This window comes from Trypanosoma cruzi, genomic scaffold, assembly GCF_000209065.1.
Source record: "Trypanosoma cruzi strain CL Brener 1047053516783 genomic scaffold, whole genome shotgun sequence".
Taxonomy (NCBI): Eukaryota; Euglenozoa; class Kinetoplastea; order Trypanosomatida; family Trypanosomatidae; genus Trypanosoma; species Trypanosoma cruzi.
Window position 1 is genome coordinate 93,893 of NW_001849509.1, and position 14,354 is coordinate 108,246.

The 14,354-nt window shown below is 51.5% G+C and overlaps 3 protein-coding genes across 3 annotated transcripts, besides 23 other annotated features; all 3 read right to left on the reverse strand.

Annotated features, from left to right (window-relative positions):
• Positions 1 to 1,748: part of a sequence feature (heterozygous, Esmeraldo-like haplotype) that runs on past the window's edge.
• Positions 5 to 36: a microsatellite.
• Positions 208 to 231: a sequence feature (AT_rich).
• Positions 512 to 565: a microsatellite.
• Tc00.1047053506885.204 (hypothetical protein, conserved) lies at positions 577 to 1,524 on the reverse strand (the record flags this gene model as incomplete). Its single annotated transcript, XM_816415.1, has 1 exon — positions 577 to 1,524. One exon carries the CDS (start codon positions 1,522 to 1,524, stop codon positions 577 to 579), a length of 948 nt encoding a protein of 315 aa, XP_821508.1.
• Positions 1,619 to 1,639: a sequence feature (AT_rich).
• Positions 1,737 to 1,761: a microsatellite.
• Positions 1,749 to 1,833: a sequence feature (areas merged during assembly that could not be assigned to a particular haplotype. This can correspond to areas where the two haplotypes were merged or to regions with more than two copies in the genome that were merged during assembly.).
• Positions 1,783 to 1,812: a sequence feature (AT_rich).
• Positions 1,807 to 2,204: a mobile genetic element.
• Positions 1,834 to 1,849: a sequence feature (areas merged during assembly that could not be assigned to a particular haplotype. This can correspond to areas where the two haplotypes were merged or to regions with more than two copies in the genome that were merged during assembly.).
• Positions 1,850 to 2,573: a sequence feature (haploid, Esmeraldo-like haplotype).
• Positions 2,001 to 2,032: a sequence feature (AT_rich).
• Positions 2,574 to 2,814: a sequence feature (areas not merged during assembly with more than two copies in the genome that could not be assigned to a particular haplotype).
• Positions 2,787 to 2,810: a microsatellite.
• Positions 2,815 to 3,131: a sequence feature (haploid, Esmeraldo-like haplotype).
• Positions 3,132 to 3,301: a sequence feature (heterozygous, Esmeraldo-like haplotype).
• Positions 3,168 to 3,188: a sequence feature (AT_rich).
• Positions 3,204 to 3,236: a microsatellite.
• Positions 3,302 to 3,571: a sequence feature (haploid, Esmeraldo-like haplotype).
• Positions 3,463 to 3,512: a sequence feature (A-rich).
• Positions 3,572 to 11,260: a sequence feature (areas not merged during assembly with more than two copies in the genome that could not be assigned to a particular haplotype).
• On the reverse strand, positions 3,601 to 6,552 carry Tc00.1047053506885.210 (trans-sialidase, putative; the record flags this gene model as incomplete). The annotated part of the gene is made up of 1 exon (XM_816433.1): positions 3,601 to 6,552. The coding sequence occupies one exon, from the start codon at positions 6,550 to 6,552 to the stop codon at positions 3,601 to 3,603; it is 2,952 nt and encodes a 983-aa protein (XP_821526.1).
• Positions 7,496 to 12,043: a mobile genetic element.
• Positions 11,261 to 14,354: part of a sequence feature (heterozygous, Esmeraldo-like haplotype) that runs on past the window's edge.
• Positions 12,132 to 14,321, reverse strand: Tc00.1047053506885.250 (uncharacterized protein; the record flags this gene model as incomplete). Its single annotated transcript, XM_816434.1, has 1 exon — positions 12,132 to 14,321. The coding sequence occupies one exon, from the start codon at positions 14,319 to 14,321 to the stop codon at positions 12,132 to 12,134; it is 2,190 nt and encodes a 729-aa protein (XP_821527.1).

Below are 14,354 nucleotides of genomic sequence, written 5' to 3' on the forward strand. Positions count from 1 at the left end.
CAAAAATAATAATAATAATAATAATAATAATAATAAAAACAGAAACATCTCTGTACATAAAGGCATACTCAAACACAGAAACACGTATGCCTAAGACTCAAAATGACCGAAATTCAACAAAATACACAATGAATGCTGGGTATGAGGCTTTAAGACGCGAAATGAAAAAAGAAAAAAAGATACAAAACGCCCATACCGAACGGTGTGTAATATTATATATATATATATAAACATACACACACGCTCAGGAAATCTTCGTAAGTATTGTCGTTTTTCCCTCCATTTCTCATTCTCTGTGTATCTATAAATGGGGTTTCCCTTCCCCCTTGTTAACTTCAATTATAACCTTTCGCATTTAATTACTCTTCACTCTTCCGTAGCCACCACTCTTGTGGTTTCCTCATCCACGTGCGTCTGTTTTGAACACACGCGTTTTGAGGAAAAAAAAGGCAGTAGGTGTAATAATAGTGGTAAAGAAAGGGGCAAGAGAACAATCAGGCCAGACGATGAGACGCACACATAAACACACACACACATATATATATATATGTACAAATAAACACACGAAGAAAATAATTACCATTCCACATCCTGTACACTCCTCAAACCACCACCCCACATGAAGGAAAGGCTCTCCTGCGGCTCATGGGTCGGCTTGAGCTCCGGAATTCCGCAGGCCCCCCAAACGCTGTCGCGGAAAGCCACTGATTCCTCCATTTTACCAACCGTCAATGACGAGACGCCAACGTGCCTCACAGGGTCAGCGGGCGGACGAAACCCATTCGTGTGCGTTTTTGTCACCGAAGCCACCGTCGATGTTGCGGTTGTTGCTGGTGCTGGTGCTGTTAGACCAAACCCCAACAGTGGCGTCAGAAGAGCGTTGTTTGTCGCCATGTTTTGCAGCGGCGTGGACAAATTCACGGCTGGGGGAGCGGTGTGGGAAAAGGGACAATCGCTGCTTAAACATCCCACTGCTGAGCGAAAGAACATGCACTCCACGTAGCCACGTTTTGCGTTTTCCAGCAAGGTGTCCCACTTGGAGCTTGTTGTCGTCCGGCGCAGACGGTAAAGCTGCATCATGGACCAAAACACAGCAGGTTCACCCACGAGGAAGAGAAGACCACCAATGCGAAGCTGTTCATTTTCTTCCAGTTCTATCAGCTGCTGCTGAAGCGATTCCTCAGTCAGCAGGCGTGGAAGAATTATCGTCGACGACGAAAAACGGAGGTGAACTATATGCCTCTGGTACTCCTCAGCAACACTGTACGGTTTTATCTCGAACTCTCCTTCCAAGGCTGCCTTGAGTATCACGTGACGCTCCTTCTGCAGCTGCAGTTGCTGAAGCCCAATGAATGTCTGACTGATTTGGGTCTCATCTGCAGCTGCACGTTCCACATCATGAGAGAAGCGACACGATGATCCCCACGTGCAGCGGCCTCGAGCAAAATGACGGCATACTCGCTGGCTTTTCGGGGCAGCAGGCGGTACGCTTGAACGCAAATTCTCAGTGATGATCTGTGTCATGGTACCTCAAAACCACACAATGTCTCGGCAGAGTTATTAAGTTACTAACTAGAGAGTTTCGATTAGGCTGCCAACGCACATACACAAACAGAACAAAATAAATAAAAAAATAAAAGGAGTAAACAAACAAAAATTGAATCACACACACGTTGACACATACAACTTCCACACGCTTCCCGTTAATCACCAACAAACAACAGCCATCATAAGCCAAAAAAAAAAAAAAAAAAAAAAAAAGGTGGAGACAGCAACAACAACAAAAAATATACATAAATAAATAAAAATAATCTTCTGGGCCGCTTGCGGAATCCTGAATTCACCATTGATAGAAACCAAACAAGATAGAAATAAGAAAAGGGATGCATGGAATGAGAATGGATTCACCATATCCTCAATGCTTAAAAGCAACCAGGTACATATATATATTTACATCATCCGTTAGCCACAATTGTGACCCGTTCACTCTATTCGGATGGTATATATATATATATATTGTATATTTATATTACTTACGAAGTGGCAGACTTTGGGCTCCTGCAGCCACACGACCCCGCCGCAGGGTGGGGATCAAAAAGTGGGCGGGCGGGACGGCAAAAGCAAAAAAATATTAAAAACCGTCCGGACACCAGTGCCTCCCTGCTTCCCAGAACCGGGCTAATCAAAGATCCATAAAATAGGAACAAACATTCCAAATGCTTTTGTTTTTGGCCTTTCTGGCGGGATTGGGCAAGGCAAAAGGAATGAAAAGAAGGGCTGCGGCAACGGTTCCGGGATCAGGAACTGCACCGTGGTGCTTTGCGCCTTGCGCGAGGATTCCTGGCGGCAAAGCCGCATGGTACCCCGGAACGTGCCCGGCACGCCCTAAACATGTTGCTTTCGTTTTCCAAAGAACAACGCAAATGCGCTCGATTGTTCGAGGATCAAAAGTAACACTTCGTAAGCCATAAATACATATGTATCCAATCCGAATAAAGCGTTCAACGTGTCACGAGAGTGGGTCCACCAGAATATATAAATATGCGGAGCAAACAACGAGGATTTGGCGAACCCGCTGCTTCTCCATTTACGCATTCTTCTTTTTCGTCGTATTTTATTTGTATTGAATCGTTTGGTGGCCAGCAGCCCAGGCGAATATTCCTTCCTTCCTTTTCCTCTTTGCGTGTGTGCCACAGACACGGTTTGATTCAATTGCCAGTGGCGCCTCCACGCAATCACATCTTTCTGCCGTCGCATTTGCGGGCAAATGGGTTTGGGCATCCAGAACACACACACACACACACGCACACGGCCGCGACGAGAGGGACGGGGCACGTCCAAGTCCACGGCGCAGTCTTTCACTTCTCTCCGCCTCACAGCAGGCGGTGGCGGGTGGCGTCCCACACTCACAGTGAGGCACGGCGCACACCATCCGCTCACTTCGAGTGCGCTCAGCAGACCGGCGCCCAGTCACCCTCGTGCCATCGCAGAGGGGAGCGCAAACAACCGTCGTCGCGGACCATCGGTGCCACTAGCAGGAAAGAAAAATAAGAAATGGGGGCGTTTCAGCAGCACAGCCAGCAGAGAGACAATAAAAGGGCACGGAGACACTCAGCGGCAGTGAACACAGCAAAAAAAAAGAAGACGGGGAGTCCGGCATGACTCCCAAAAATAATAATAATAATAAAGAAAAGAACTAAATTAAAAAAAAAAAAAAAATGAAAAAGAAAAAAAAACAATTGATTCGGCGGAGATTCCATTTCATGTTCTCTGCAGCACAATACGACCGTGTTTTTGAGTTCATACATACTGCCCACAGAAAAACAAGAAAAGGAAATCACAGTATTCCACGAGCCCACACAAAATCCCTCACATTCCATGCGGCATCCGGCCTGCTCCTTCACTCCTCCTCCTGTGCAGTCCGTGGGACGCACAGCAATGAGGCCGGCACCGCGTGTGGGCAAAAAAAAGCAAAAAAAAAGAAAAATGAAATGAAAATAAAAATAAAAAAAGTATCCTTCACAAAGTTGAGTGCGTAGTGCTGGGAAGCTGCACATTCGTTGTTCCACGAAAAGCCGCAATTCCACCCTTCCTCACACCTCAGCAGAGCGCCGCAGTGCCCCACAGCCCCAGAAGCAGCAGCAACACCCGAGACACACACCCGTGCACGGTGCTGTCACCAATTAGAGCCATGGCCGCCAAATCGCCGAGCTGCCCGTGCTCAAGCAAAAGTTCATGGTCCGAGGGTATTGTTGCATTGAGCTCCGATGGGATCTTGGTTTCCACAGGCGCTGTGCTCGAATGAGTCGGTGCGGCATTAGCGCCACCCGACACGTTATCATTGCGGTGGGCAGTTGCTGGGTCTGTGCTGCTGTTCGTGCCCACGGCAGTGAGGACATCCGTGTCCTCTTCACGGTCAATGCTGTGCTGCATCGAATCGTTGGTGGTTACATTCCGCGAAGAGTCTTCATCCGCCTTGCCTGCCTGCTCCATCGTCGACGCAGCCCCGTTGGTAGGCGAGTACTCCTGGTCACCTTCCATGTGCACCCCACTGACAGACTCCTCGGTTTCAGGTACTTCACGACGAACGCCTGCGCTCGGTGTTGGAGACAATGCAGGCAGCAATTCAACACTGCTGCTGGGTGCCTCTTCTTTCACTTCCCACGCAGCAGCTGAGGTGGACAAGTCAAGGACAGAAGGAGAAGATGCTTCCCTGGAAACGGCTGGGCCATTTGCATTTCCTGATGGCTGTGCTTCATTCGTGACGACGGGCTCATCGGCGGGTTGACCAGAAGATTGACTCGCAACAATCGTTTGAGTCGCAACATTCGGAGCCGGCACCTCCGCATCTGGAGTGCCAACAGTGTTCTTCTTCATTAGTGGTTTGAGCTGGGCTTTGTTAAATGCGCGGCTGTACAACAGGACGTTGCTCACAGTCACATTAATGTTGTCCGAGTCCCTCTCGCTGTCCCCGCCAATGTAAAAGTGCGAGATGCTGTGGGAGCTCATTAGGCTTCGAAGGGCTCCAGCAAAGCCGTAATCATCCTCATAGTCCTCCTCTTCGCTGTCGTATATCGTCTCTCCATCCACGTACACCATCAACCCATCATCAGACTCCATATGCAGTGCCACATGATATTTCGTGTTTGGTTCCCATCTGAGGTCGTCACCATGCGTCAGCTCCAGGAAACTGCCGTTGAATGCTACCCTCCACTTTTTGTCGTGGGTGTACGACAGACCAAAGATCAGCGTGCTGTCGGTTTCACTCAGCTTCACACCCATCAAAGGAATGGGGCTGCTGCTGCCTTCCGTCGGCACCTTGTGGATGGACACCGTCGCCATGAGGGTGAACTTTTCATTCGCAAAGTAGTACGGCACATTCTGCCCCATTTTGCCAACAGGCCACTCCGCCCCCGCTCCAGACCCTTGAAACGTCAATCCACCATCAGCCCCTGGCACCCCATTCTTCACGGTGGCATTCACGCAGAGGTACTCGTCACTCCATGTATTCCCAGTTGACGTGTTGGATAAGAAGCCAACCAGCCCTTTAGTGAGGTCACCATCGTCACAGTCACTGCTCCAATTATTCTTTTCATTCCCGCAACTGTATTCCTTTTCAATGTACGCGTCCTTCTCCTTCCATGCAGCCAACACCTTCCTCACGTCCTCCAACCTCTCCGTCAAGTCCAAAAAGGCAATGCTGTACTTCCCTCCCTCTGCAGCAGCGACCTCGTACGAGCAGTACAGTTTTTCCTTTTCCTTATTCGGTTCTCCCCCTTTCAACGATGACGCTTTGGCTGCGACGTACAGCAGAGTGCTGGCGGCGACGTTCTCACCCACAGCGGATATCTGCCCAACATCATAAATTCGCTGCATGTCCGTCAGCCACAAGTGAAGTCGGCCCGTTTCTTGTCCCGCCTCCCCGGAATATACCGGCCGGCTGACGAGAATGACTTTCTGTCCATCGATCGTCGCGCTGACGAAGCCACCCTGAACGCCGTGCCCTTTACGTGTCCGTGAGTTGCCCCACACGCGTGACAAAGTGCCGTACCTCACCGTCCACATCTTCCCCATGGTGCCTGACCAGTAAACCCTGCGACTGCCGTCATCACACGACGTCATCATGACGAGCTCTCTGTCCTCCCATTCAAGAACCGCAGGCTGGATGCATCCATCACGACTCGTATCCTCTGAGAACTCCCAACCAAACGAAAGTTTTTTGGAGAGCATAACCAAAGAAACTTCCTTTCCATCATCCTTCAAGGCTTGAATAGGCAGCACATAGGAATTGTCCTCCAACATGATGCCTGCCCCGCCACCACCCAGAAACTGTTTGAAGCGTTTGATATTGGTGCTGTAATCCTCTAAAATGCCCCGAAGATTCGTAGTGCTTGCAACCCGGTTCCACTCAAACTCCATCTTACCGTCTTCTTCACCCGAAACCTTACCGTCTGCCATCCTGGGCGTCCAATAACCATCACCCACCTCCTTCAATGGAGCCCCTGACGTGTGATAACCCCCGACAAGAGCATTTATTTCATAACCATACTCTTTCACAATGGCAGTTGGGCGCAACAGGCGGTCAATACGCACGTCATAATGATCAAACACGATGGCACTTCCCTTAGTCCACGTCCGTCCATCAATTTCCATCGACTTTGCAGCAATACTAACACACGACTTGCTATCCGTGCTATTTGTGTAATGCGCTTCAACAGTGGCCACAACAACACCATTCACGTAAACAAGAGAAGGTGCACGAAAAGAATCAAACGCCTGTACCAAAGTGGCATTCATTGAATCAGAAAATGATTCCTCTCCTTTAAAGATGATTTTACCCTCTGAATTACCCTCCACAGCGGCTGCAGCTCCACTGCCGCAGCACATCATCACGAAAAGGAGGAGCAGCCCCGCGGAGCGAAAGAAATGCCGGGACATGCTGGGCCTCTGGTGCTCACTCTCTCTTCCTTCCCTCCTCCTTCCGCTGGATCCGGTCACGCGGCGACGGTTGTGTGCGTTGGGTGCCTTGACAGCAGCAACACGTGAGAGCATGTAAATATGTGTTTGTTTGTGCGGTGTGTGTGCTGTTGGTCCTTTCAAAGCCCTCGAATTTCACAGTAGCGATTAGCGTTCGGTCGTAACTTCCTAATTCATGTGTGTTTGTGTGCGTTCAAGAATTTGAAAAGAACAACAGCGGCAATACGTCAGACACGTCCGTGGGGAGCAGAGCAGAGCGCCCACGCAAAAACCACAACACAAGTCAATCCAGAAGCGACAGCACGGAGAACCATCACACACAGAAAAGAGCAGCAACACACAGAGAGAACGGTGCGAGGAGAGCACTGACCCTCTCGCAGTCACCGCACCGTATCTGCACCGCAAAACCCAAGCGCCACGCACCGCCACTCCGCACCGGCCATCACGGGCGTCATGGTGGGCCGTCGGCGTGTGCGGGCCAGCCCTCCCGCGGTGCTACACGCCTCACACCCAGCAGGGAAAGACAGACAGACAGAGAGAAGGAAATGGGTGGATGCCGTCAAGAGGCACTCACGATCAGCTTGGCACGCGAGCATGCGGCCGCTCCACGCAGGAACACGGGAGGAGAGGATGACAAGGGGGAAAAAGCAAGAGGCAGCACAACGCACAAAAGGAACAAACGACAAGCGGAAAAAGCACCGCCAAGGCCCTCACCCTGGCCGGCGACTCCACACTAGCCCCCACACACTCACGCACCATCGCAGCGCTGTCAGTACGCAGGTGAGAGGATTCGGCTCTCCACACAAAAAACGCACACAACGCCAGCAATCACCCACCATGCACGAGGAGAAGGGACCCACTGTCACCACCTCAAGTTCAATCCCACGGCCAACGTGATACGACCACGGCCCCGCTGTCAACGCACAACGCACACCGAGCGAGCACCCACAGCACCCGCCACACGCAGAAGCGTATCCTCACCCATCCATGACGCGGCAACAAAACTTCACTGCAGTCCCACCTCAATGGGACGCGATGCCTCACTCCATGCGATGATAAAAAGTGAATATTCACCTGGGCCGCTGATAGAATCCTGAAGTTACCAATAATAGAAACCAAACAAAACGAAAGGAAAAAAAGCAAATGGAATGAGAATGGCTCCACCACATCTTCAAAGTATGCACCAAGTAAGTGTATATATATATTTACATTATCCGTTAGCCACAATCGTGACATGCTGCACTCTATTCGGATGGGATATACATATTTATTACTTACAAAGTGACAGAATTTGGGCTCCTCCAGCCACAAGACACCGCCGCTCCCCCTCACAAGTTCCATTCCTTTCGCCAAGTCCTGAAGTGTAAAAACACGACTGCGTGATATGCCGTCTGCTGACCGTACGTAAACAAAGGATGCCTGTATTCCGCGAGAGTCCAAAACTCATATATCCTTTGCAGCTCCCACGTTAACGCGTATGACTTTGAGCTGCCTTTATTCGCCGTTCCCTGCAGCGAAGTGTTGTCCACCCAAACGTCAGTGGTGGGTGGCAAGATGGCGGAAAAATCCGATAAGGCAAAGTGTACCGCGCGCGCCTCGGCCTGCATGATAAGAAAAGGATTCCTCTCCCATTCCCCTCCGGCAATTTTAACGTCGCCGGAGTCTGGAATAAAAACGGCTCCCCATCCATGAAGCAACGCATCCGTGATGATGGCGGCCGATGCCTTTTCCGTGGGCTTGAGGTTTCGCCTACGATTATTCTCGATGATGTGTCGTAGTCTCTCATCCAAACCAACCGCTGCCGGCGGAACGTTGGCCGGGGATGTCTCCTGCACAATCCCCCCGTTAAGTGCCGATAATCGTCGTCGCACTGCCTTGATGGAAAAGTAGTAGTCGCATAATTGCGTGCCCAAAATGACAGCCGCGTACAAAAAACGTGACGCCATAACCTCCATTTCCGCGATGGTTGAAGAATTGAGCGCCGGCATGGCGCGTACAGACCGGACAAACTTGTCACTCAGGAATACCGCTCGGCGTGAGTATGATCAAACCGCACCCCCAGGAAGGTGTAATGCGTAGCGCCCGATTCGCGTTCCTCCCCCATCGTGGCGCGACGGCCGTCCGCATTACGAAGCACCTGGGCTTCCCACAATGTCGCATCGCCTTTCGACCCTGCGATGCGTATATTATCGATCCATACGTCGATACGCACCAATGGAGGTGCGGCCCAGAGGAAGTGAACCACCGTCTTCAGCCCGCAATTGCCGAGGTAATTATAATCTGGAGAATTTCTGGGCTGGCCTTGTATCCCATAGGAAGCCGCGTGAGCTCCTCCAGCGTGCCGTCCTCCACGCGGCATCGAAAGAGATGCCGAGTCTCCCGCGGTAAGGAGACTCGGAAAAAGAATGCCTTTGAGTCCAGGCAGGAAGCGGCCTCAGCCATCACAGGTGGCAAGTAATGGGAAATGCGTAAAAAAGGTACAATAGCCTCATAAGGTTCTTCTCTATTCTTGTCGCGTGCCCACGCGATCCATCGTTTTCGCAAACCGGCGTTTTTCTCCTCCACAACCGAAAAAGGGTATTATCCATCAGCCTGTTGTTGTGGATGAAGCGTCCTCGATTATTCACGCTTCCTTCAACAATCGCGCGTCAGCGACTGGAATCCTTCGTGGGCTTTCGCCTGGTGTAAAAGAGGACGGAGGAAAAGGGGACCGCCCGACGAGTCTGCAAACTTGCATGAGTCTCTCCAAGGTGGCCGGGTTCAACGGTCCCCTGACGCACTCCAAATTCAATGCGGAAACGTTGACTTGCTGTGGCGGGATGGTTCGTTCCTCTTGTGGAGTGGCCAGTCGCGTCCTTGTCGCGCGTCTTTAAACCGCGGCGGCACGATGAAGATCATAGAAAAACGCCTCTCTGCTCTCAACCACGGTTCCGGCCCTCCCGCAGTTTCTCCCTTCACACCAATGCAACCAGCGACGACACCTGGGTCAGCACTGTGTTGCAATTCCCCAAATACCGAACTGTGCCTTGAGGAAGGTCGAACGGGTCGTCCTGCCCCGCCATCCGCAAGATCACGCGTGGGTCCAAATTGTGTGACTCCACAATTTCAGCGGCGCACCCCGTTTTATGGAATGCGCCGTGGCATCCCAAGAAGCCAGAGCTCGCTCCACGTGGGCAGTCGTAAGATTCGTGAGCTTTTCGCTGTGTCAAAGTGTCCTGCATAACTTTATAGTGTTGAACGCATCCCGCCCTCGTATCCTGACGAACCGCGAGGCGCGGTGAGGATCCGCCCTCGCCGTCCTTGGTGCCACGGACAAATCCAGAATTATGGTCCCGTCCGGATCCAGTGTGAAATTTTTTGGGAGTCAAGGCCGCAATGTCGGACCAACGACTCGCCATTACCCAAACAAGTTGAAAACAACACGTTCCTTTCAATCGGTCCGGCTGCGGACAAATTGGTTCATCTTTTCCGTTGTCAAGGGGGCGCGCCTGCTTCGTTTCCGAACGCGCCGCAATTTTTTGTAACCCCAGAATCGCCATTTCCAGCGGGGTTCGATACATTTGCAACATGGACCGCCAGCATCCTGGCGTGCTGCGGTCGGATCGATGGCGCCACATCTCATATTGCCATCAAAATGACCGCGCAGCACTCCTCGTTGATCGGCTGCGCGTGCGTGCGGCAAGAACTTGTGAATTGCCCCGCTAGTGACATTCTCAGCTCCTACTTTGACGGCGCCCGCATTTCTCAAGCCAACTCGTTCGCCCTCCTCACGTGGCTGGCACAGAGCGAAGATATCGGTGATTCGCGGTACCACAGTCGAGCGTCGTTGGCGTATAAGCTCCTTTGCGCTTCTTAACGATTGCGTGGGGCGATTCGAAGGATCGGATGAGGCATCGGCGGTGCGGTGCGACGTCTTCTGTGGGGATTGGTGGGAGGTGGTGGAATGGGTGTGGCCGCCGTCGTCCGCCTTCATGAGCGGCGGGCAGCCCCTTTGCCTTTTTTTGACGTTCGTTTGTAGTTCGGTGAAACCCTTTTGGGGCGCACGTTGCAATTAGACGCGTCGTGCCCATAATTGTGGCACAGTCGGCATCGCAGCAACAGCGGTCGAGTTCCCATTCGATCCATGAGAGGCTGAGCCGCCCTCGCGAAGGTGTCATCCTCATAAAAAGCCGTATGAAGGCGGGCACGCAGTTTTTGGATCGGGATGCTGGGGTCGGATTTAATCATGATCTGCATCCAAAAGACTTGCAGTACAATCCTGCCAAAGTCCATGAACTGCTTGTTGGGCTCCCGATACAACTGCAATGCGCACATCCACGAAACCAGAATGTCAAAGGCAATTTGGGCGTGAGCATCCCCTCGGTGCCAGTAATCGTAAGCGCTACGGATTTCAAAGATGCCTTCATTCCAAATTCGCGGGAACAAGTGTTGGCGACAAATTCAAGGAAACCCGGATTCTCTTCATCCGAACCGGAAACTTCTTCTGAAGCCGGAGATCGAGAGGGCGAAGTCACGGGGTGAGGGAAACGCGGTCGCCCAAATTGTCCAATGACGCATGAGTATTGACCCGCCGTCGCTCTCCCGTGAAAATGGGTTGGGGAATTGTGGGTGCAGCCGCGCCCCTGGCCATCAAACGCTCGTGGTGGGACGGTGTCGTTGCGCCATCTTCGGACCCGTGCGCGGGTACATCTGGCGGCCCTCTCCTGGAAGAGGGAACTCCTCGCTGTCCGGGCGCGTCGCCGCACCCCAAGCTGCAAGCCGCGCTTCCAAGGCACCGATGCGTGCCTTTCGTTCCTGGGGTTGTCCCTGGGGTTGGGCAGGGGCTGTCTCCAAATGGCGTTCGCGCCCCGCAAGCGCCGATTCTCGTCGCGCAAGAAGACCTTCCGCCACCGCAGTGTTCGACGCACGTGCCGAAAAGTGGTTATTCGCTTCCTCCATCTGATGTTGAAGCTGCGCGCTCTGATTCTGCACGTCCGCGGCGGCGTAGTGCGACTTTGATCTCCGCCCTTCCGCGATGGTCAGCCCTTGCCGCGTCCCCAACTCACGGGCTGCCCTCATTATGGGCAGGAGGAATTGAGACTCAAAATTTGGTGCTTGGGGCGCCCGGAGATCCGCAATGTGCCCCGTAAGGGTTGAATCTTCCCAGTGCTTGGCAGTGTTTCCTGAAATCCATCGTGAGCCCCTTATGGTAGCACTGACAGTCATCATTGATTCCGACTGTCCCTTTTCATCCATGTAGGCGAGTTGCTCCTGTATATCGCCTTGCTGGCGTACCAGATCCGCCATGCAATTACCGATAAGGCTCCATTCCGTTGCCATGTAAAAGGAACCATCGCCATTCCTTTATATGAGCTTGCAGGAATCAGGTTTGGCTGTAAAAACAAAATGAAAATAAAACAACTAAATTCGTATAGACGCCATTGGTTCCCTGATTCCTAGAATCGCGGTCAACCAAAAAATAATAAAGTAGGGGAAAAAGGCTCATGGAGAGTTCGCTTCATCAGGGTATATATATATTAAATTAGATAGTCAGCTCGACCCTTAAACAGTCTCTTCACAAGGTTCCGGAAATAAAAATAAAAGTAGAAATGGTTTAGCTATCCCCATTATTACGCGTATTTCTTGTGATGACGACTTGTGGTTTAATCCTAATCTTAATGCTGCTTTTGCTGCTGGTGACGGCAATGCAGGGCCCTCAACTGGGCGCGAATGCAGCGTTCAGAACCACCCTGGCACATTCCGTGTCGCAGCAAAGAAACGCACGCAGTCCACGCGTTCATTGCGGCTTCAATGTTTCCCGACTCCTCACGGAGTATGGCATAATACTCCAAGAGCGAGACCAGAAGATTGCCATGTGGATGAAGCAGCGGATGCATGGTGAGACACTCTTGCCACGGCTGCCGCGCCCCGTTACCTCTATTGCTGCTGTCATTCAATAACCTATCGCCCAGATCATCAGAGAGCGCACCCGTATGTCTCTCATTGAGAAGAAGTTCCGTTGCAAACCAGTCAGGCAGCAAAAAGATGATCCCTGTCAGCTCCTTCAGCAATTCACACATAAGCATCAGCACGGCCTCTATCATGGCAGCATCCAACTGAGAAAACCGCGATTTTGTAATTGCCGCTACTTGCAGCGCTCGAAGTAGAAAGAGGTGGTGAAGTGGACTGACGTGACTTTTTGCCTCCCCATGCAGCACATCCGTTAACTGTTTCACTTCTCTTCTCAGTGCCGGCACCAGAGTATCATCTCCGTTCAATTCATTGCTATTCATATCTTGTCGAAATAGCATCTCATCACGGGTCGCATCTAAAACGTAGGTGTCATCATAGCGATAAGACTTCCCAACCTCCTTTAAACCATACACACAGGGACGCAACTTCAGAGACCACAGCGTCCACTCCGATCCCCGCCCCTTTGGACACATGACTACCCTTTCATCCAGTGACTCACACGAAGCAAACATCAGTCGTGTTGTATCATACCCAGCTGTACAGTGAACGCACGCGCAGGAAAAGAAGAATTTGGCTCGCAACCGTTTTTGTCTTTCTTCCTTTGGAATAAAAGTTGGCACGTACGCAATCGTGATGCGTTCCCCGATTCCAATCGGACGTGTGGCTCGTAACTCGGCAAACACAATGCTCTCTGGGGTGCACCCATGGCGAAACACGACAAGGGCATTGGGATGACAACTGTGCTCAATCAATGAAATTCCACCAAAGACGCCTATCCCTGTTTCGAGCATCCCAAGACAAACACCATTTTCTGCGCTGTAAAAGACATCTTCGTATGCCCATGTACCCCCACCGTAGTTCATTGCATTTGTTATAAGGGTTATAAAAAACAAAAGCACTCGTTCCTCGCTTTCTAATATCGATGAAAGTGAAGACGGAAGACTCATCCACACAAAGTGTGCCAGGTCAGACAACTTTGAAAGGAGAGTGGGATCAACATCTTCCACTGGGCATCCAAGTTCATCCCATCGCTGCAAAAACTCTTCTTGCTTCTCACCAAATGCCAACTCTGTCAACCATTCATAGAAGGGACGAATAAGGCGGGTGTCCCACCCTTGCACCGCAAAGACCTCGGACTGACGTAGCACCGAGTTCATGGCATTTCGAACAGCTGGTGGAAGAAGACCCTCATGATTTGCCTCATTCCCTGACGTGGGAGAAGTGAACAGTGGTGTTTCCACCATGATGAGATCACCGCGGCAAACCATATGCATGGAGACAAGTACACGACCCACACTCAGTTCGGGGCTCTTCATGACGATTAAATCTCCGCCCACAGCTCGACGACGCAATTCGGCCGTTTGGGGGTCCCTGTACGGCAAAAAGCAGGAACCTAACAGAATTCCCGGTTGAGGAGTGACTCGTGACAAACGTGAGGGAGCCGGTTGCTCCTTGTACTCCGAACAGGGACCTTTGTTTCCTTCTTCCCAGCGCACAACTTGCCGTGTGATGGCCTCTTCAAACGCCGCTCGCATCTTTCCTGTTGCAGGAAGTCTTGAGCACAGCGTATCAGAGAATGGTTCATAAAGTGCATTCATTTTTGGGCCGCCCTCTTCCAAAATTTCCATTTCAGGCAACACGGACTGCATCCACCCCCTCACCTCGGGTGGAAACAACGTCAACTCCAATCTCCGCCGGTGCTCACGAATAGCGCGGCTATGATGCTCCAACTCTTTCATGAGCGTCTGCCGCTTCGAATCCAATGCAAACCACTCTCGATAAAAACGATCCAGAAGGGCACTCGATTGTATGTTCAGAAGAGCGAGGCTGGCATACGCTGCACGCTCATCCTTCAGGTGTTGTTCTAACGACGTGCCCTGCGGATCCACCATTGTGGCTGCTTCCCCAACCAGAGGAAAGGAGCG